At 51.2% G+C, this 5,529-nt stretch overlaps 1 protein-coding gene across 1 annotated transcript; it reads right to left on the bottom strand.

The window, feature by feature from the left end:
* Nucleotides 1-264: 264 nt before the first annotated feature.
* Nucleotides 265-4,686, bottom strand: mex3b (mex-3 RNA binding family member B). Its single transcript, XM_085400708.1, has 2 exons — nt 4,086-4,686; nt 265-2,603 (listed from the first exon to the last, which is right to left on the bottom strand). Exons 1-2 carry the CDS (start codon nt 4,306-4,308, stop codon nt 1,195-1,197), a joined length of 1,632 nt encoding a protein of 543 aa, XP_085256834.1. The 5' UTR covers nt 4,309-4,686; the 3' UTR covers nt 265-1,194.
* Nucleotides 4,687-5,529: the final 843 nt, after the last annotated feature.

Raw genomic sequence — 5,529 nt, 5'->3', positions numbered from 1 at the left:
GATACATTTTCAAATCTTGTCTCAGCAAATATAATATTAGTATTTGACCATGAGGTTAAAGGCCCTTTATCATAAAATAAAATATACTTTGTTCTTAAACTTTGCTCAATAAAGTACATTTACGCTCAAGTAACTTCACCTACATATACATAAACAAGTGGTAAACAAATGTATTAAAATAGAAATACTAAAACTATAGTGGTGCAACAGAAGCCTGTAATTCCCACTGGAATCTAATTCATACAAATTTTAGAAAGCATAAACGGTTTCTTTGTGTTCAACTTACTAAGTTTTGTACATTTCAATGTTTCATAATAATATAGAATAAAATATGCTTTATATTACGGAATAAAAAATATGCTGGGTGAAGCAGATTTAAAAGACTTTTTTTGCTGAACCTATAAAAACTCCATCCCAACAGAATACTGTCAAATACACATTTTTGTGGACTCGGATTTGCTCCCACAGTCGTGTGATATTAAAATAATACAGTGATCAAATGCCGTAAGGCCGTACTAAAAAAATGAACAATATTTCAACCCAGCTACAAAAAAGTTCACTGAACTTAAATTAAAATATCTGTAAACATCTTTGCAATAAGAAATATAATCTTTCAAGTCAAAAAAGAATAAAATACTTCAATCTGTAGTAATGTCATTTAAAACTTTCAACTTGTGGAAATTGATTCTATACATATATATGTAGGATATGTTGTTGCTCTCCCTCCCTCGCGTGGTTTCTGACCTTGAGCTGCAGTATCTGTTAGGCCGGACGCCCTCCACGTTTCCCAGCCGCCGCCCCCCCTCACTACACTTGATCGGCAAACCTGGAAGGCTCGTCCCGCCGAAACGGTCTACAGGCGGACCCCCGTACCTCCGTCCTGACCCCAATGTCTCTCTTCGCTTCATAAATATAGTGTACAATTAACTAGAACTATTGATTACTATACTGTAATATTTAAAACATGCACTTAGATGTTGAAAATATTTCCCCAAGCTACAGTACGTTATTCACAACTAGCCCACGAAGGCTGTCTGTCCCTTCTTCTGGATACTGCAGCCTCTCTTACATACATATGTATATCTATGTACACTTTCCAGACTGACGATTGGCTGATCGTTAAAGCGGTATGAAGAGTCTGTTGTTGCTATTGTAGTCTGTCTCGCCGACGAGACAGTCCAAGAGTTTCACTTCTTATGAAAATATACGTATAGCCTGAGTGACGCCGGTGTGGCAGACGGGGCATTTGGGGTCGCTCCTCTCGCAGATCCGATTGGCACATTCCATGCAGAAGAGGTTGTGCCCGCAGGGAACCAGCGCCGCGATGACCTCGCTCTCGAAGCACACCGAACAATCGCGACTGCCTTTTCGGCTGGTACCCGAGGAGGTGGATGAGGAGGAAGAGGAGGACGACGACGAGGCCGAGGAGTCGCACGGGACCCCGGGGAGGTGGGGGCCCGGCAAGGACGCGATGGAGCCGGAGTAGCCGGGGAAACTGAGTGGGCCTCCGCCCGGGTCGCTGCGCACCCTGCGGGCTAACGGGTGCTCGGCGGGCCCGCCGTTGTGGCTGTGGAGAGGAGGCGACAGGCGAGGCTGCGGGGTGCAGCCGTTAACCCTCCTCTGACTCCCCGCGATCCCGTTGGCATTAGCCGAGCTGTTGGTGGGGAACATGGCTGAAGTGGAGGTGGGGGAGCTGCCTCCGGTGGAGGAGGGGGTCATGCGACTGTCGTACGGGGACCACAGGAGGCCTGGCGGGGCTGGTGTTGGGTCAAACCCTGGCGAGGAGTCAAAAGTCAGATCAGTGCAGTCGGGGGAGATGACGTCGCTTCCGTAAACAAACCCGTTGCCGTTGGTGTTGACGTTGATGTTGTTGTTATTGTTGTTGCCGTTGTTGTTGGTGGTGGCCGTGTAGCTGAGCGCGGGGCTGGGGGGGCTGTAGTCGGCCATGCGCGAGCTGTTGTTGCCGAAGTAGGAGTCCGTGGAGGCGCTGCCCAAGGAGGAGGAGGAGTCGTTGCGGTAGTTGGAGAAGGGTTTGCGCACAGAGGTGGGGGTCATCCCCGCGCTGGGCTTGGACCACAGGGTGGCGTGTCCGTGCAGGTCGAAGCCCACATCGGTGCCGTTGGCGTGGAAGTCGTTTTCGTCCTGGAGCTCGATCAGGCCTCCGGTCCTCATGGCGATGTGGGCTTCGATTTCTTCGCGTGCTCGGTCCACATTCTCCGGCATCCCCGTCACCTCAAACACCGGCTCCTTGTCCCGGCTCGGGGTCACGATGTAGGTGTGGGTCTGCTGCTGGATCCGCTTGATGGTGGCGCCCTTGGGCCCCACAACCAGCCCGACCACGCGGTAAGGCACCCGGACCTGGATGGTGGTCTGTCCAGGCAGGTTAGGCGGTCCGGGGACCGGGGTGCCGCTCCCGTTCAGGCTGGTGTTTTTGTTCCGGGAGGCTCGGATCATGGAGAAGTGCTCTGCAGCCGAGATGATCTCCCTCCTGGCCATGGCCACATCCTCCCTCCTGCCTGTCACCACGAAAACGGGCTCCTCGCCTCGCACCGGAGTCTTGATGTAGGTGTTGGTCTTTGCTCGCAGGGCTTTGATCTTGCAACCTGAGGCAAAGGAAGCAAAAGAAGAAAAGTGAGGACGTAGAACCTTGAAATGTGGCACATGTTCTCAGAACAGATGTTGCGTGCTTGTTGTTGTCTGTCAAAAAGTGCGAGCAGCCTCAAAAAGCAGGTGAGGAACCCTTTTAGAGAAGAACAAATCCAAACCACGTGCCACCGCCACGAACATACAGCAGGACAGAAAGAACAGCGAGCAAGTCTCCTTCAGCAAAACACGAGGACGGCTGCTGCGAGACACGCTGGGGAAAAGGGGGCAAAGCTACGTAAAGACTTCATATCCTGGAAGCTGAGCTTTAACTCACATTCCAACGCCCTGAAGCACAGGCACACATCTTTATCATCAAAAAGACCAGCTGAGGAAACAGCCAGGGAAGAATGACATAATTAGCCAAGCGAAGCCAGCTGAGTGGGACAGGGTGATATAACCAGCAGAGGAAGGCGAGTCCAACTATACCGTAAACCAGTTTAAATCCCGAGTTAGCGTCAAACTGGTGCAGGTTAAATAAGGATAGTCTCTCGCATTAAAACAACACCCCCGGGTCACGGCTAGTCCACCATTTTTCCTCTCCGTGCTTCTAGCCTGACTTAACCCGACGCAGGGGGCTGGGTGATGGTGTTGGATGTAAACAAGCCTACTGCACAAATGTCGCACTGTGGCTGCTGTAAAGTGTCCTTACAGTTCCTTTTGTTTTTGTGGGAGCAGCAGCAGCAGCACAGGGAGGGGAAAAGATTCCGCATATGTAACCAAGCACCAGTCCCGCCCTGCAGCCCTACAGCTGGAAACACTGAGAGATCTGTGCAGCTATGGGCGTCTGCAGCCTGCGAGGCAAGGTAACATCGTGACCGCTGTCCTAATTCGATCCGATCACCATCACAGCCATTAAGCAAAGAATGTGTGAGGAAAACACACGCGCACACACACACAGTGACCTACAAACACCACATGATGATGATAATAACCTCTGTCCTGTCAGCGGTCATCGCCAGGCTTCACCCAAAACAGCTCGGATTTCATTTTAATTCTTCGAAACCAAACTCCGTTCATTTTGTCAAATACTTGAACAAACGCGTGCCTGCCTGCAGAGCACGCACGATAAACAGCACGACTTTGGTGTCTTTTCTGAGCTGCTTCCTGCTTCTCTTCAGTTCGGCAGCAGCACGGGCTGTTATTAATCTCAATAAGCACTTATTCCAAATGTCAACTTCTTGAATCTGTGCGCGCTGCCGCCCACCGCCGTGTATTTATAGAGAAGGAACAATGTATGACTAACTGGCGAGACAGAAACTGAAGCCCGGAGGGGAACAGGGAAGCCGAATTCACCAGCAGAGCTGCAAATGTAGCCTGAAAGCAAGAAAAGTGACACATGCGCGTCCTCCCACACGGGACACGGTGCTGTTTGGGTGCATGGCCGCGCTCAGCTGTGCTGCAAGACAAACACCAACCGTCTCACACACACAAACACACACCTTGTCTGCCCACGATCTCAGCCACATGCTCGGAGCTGGGCACCGGGACGCACTCCGTCATGTTGACGCTCTTCTTCCGGGGCTCCTGGCCGTTGTCGTACAGCGGGTTCTCGTCGTTGTCCAAGCCGAGAAGGGAGAGCTGGTCCAGGGCGATCTGCAGCGCTCTCTGGTCGTCCAGCGCGTCTCCCTGGACGCTGCTGTCGGCGAACAGCGAGCTGGGCATGTTTGCGGCTTCGCAGGGTTGCGGGTGGAAGGCAGAAAATAATACAGGAAGGAGGGCGAAGAAAGGAGAGGGGAAGAGAGGAGGAAGAAGAGGAGGAGGAGAGGGGAGAGGCACCGGAGCCGGTTCTCAAAGACAACTGGTCAGTGCAAAGAAACCAGTGCGGCTGAGGAGGGGAGGGAAAGCAGCGCAAAGGAGCCACAGTAAAACCATCCACCCCCTTTGGTTTCCAGGCCGAAGCTGGACGTCCCGGTTCGAGCCGAGCCGTGCTGCTGCAGGAAAACGCGTGTTTATTCCACAGCGGTAATAATCCGTGCTGGCTTCCCCTCAGCTCCTCTGTTGCTTCTGTCTGAGTCTTTGCAGAGCCAGACAGAGAGATGTGCGGGTGACGTCACCGCCTGGGCAGGGGCGATGCGGTGCCGCGGCTCGTTTGCATATCCGGGATCCGATTGGCTGCCCGCAATGACTGGGCGGGCCCGCTCGTACAGGCACGCCCACCTCTTTGTTCCCAGTCTTGCTCTTTGTCTCTTTCCCGGTTCGCGCTGCTCAGGCCGGCTGGCAGGAAGTGGAGCTGTTCACGCGTTCATCACGCATCACATGTGTTCTTTCCCCGAGGATCTCGGCCCTCTTCCACTCCAGTCAGCATTCTCGTTTTTTTCTCTTTAATTTGACCACGCAATAATAATAAACTGTAAATGAAAGATGGACAAACACAGCCATCTATGATGTCATCATTTACCTCAGTGTTAACAGAGGCAACATAACTCTCTCACCTCGCATACATATGTGTGCAGCGTATGTATACAGTGCCTGAGTACTGTGTGTGTGCGTGTGTGTGTAAGACAGTGTGTGTGTGTGTGTGTGTGTGTGTGTGTGTGTGTGTGTGTGTGTGTGTGTGTAAGACAGTGTGTGTGTGTGTGTGTGTGTGTGTGTGTGTGTGTGTGTGTGCGTGTGTGCGTGTGTGTGTAAGACAGTGTGTGTGTGTGTGTGAGTGTATGTGTGTGTGTGTTCATATTTTTGTGGGGACCAAAATCCTGGTCCCCACAAGTTTGAAGGCATTTTTGAGACTCAAAATGTTGTTTTGGGTTACAGTTAGTTATGGTTAGGTTTAGGTAACTAAACCTTAGGTAACTAAAGGTTAGTGTTAGTGTTAGATATTCATTTTTCAAGGTTACTGTTGGGGTAAGGGGCTAGCGAAAGCATTATGTCAATTAGATGTCCCCA

Source organism: Rhamphochromis longiceps, linkage group LG1 (assembly GCF_057381845.1).
Source record: "Rhamphochromis longiceps isolate RC_006_pf linkage group LG1, R_longiceps_female_GT1.1, whole genome shotgun sequence".
In the NCBI taxonomy this organism is placed as follows: domain Eukaryota; kingdom Metazoa; phylum Chordata; class Actinopteri; order Cichliformes; family Cichlidae; genus Rhamphochromis; species Rhamphochromis longiceps.
The sequence above is the reverse complement of the archived record's forward strand: the minus strand, read 5'-3'. Positions and strand labels throughout refer to the sequence as shown.

Excerpts from the sequence above, each read along its gene's own strand:
- mex3b (XM_085400708.1), bottom strand. The coding sequence starts at position 4,308 with ATGCCCAGCTCGCTGTTCGCCGACAGCAGCGTCCAGGGAGACGCGCTG. Across the intron at positions 2,604-4,085 it reads TGAGATCGTGGGCAGACAAG|GTTGCAAGATCAAAGCCCTG; the intron begins GTGTGTGTTTGT and ends CCTTTGCCTCAG.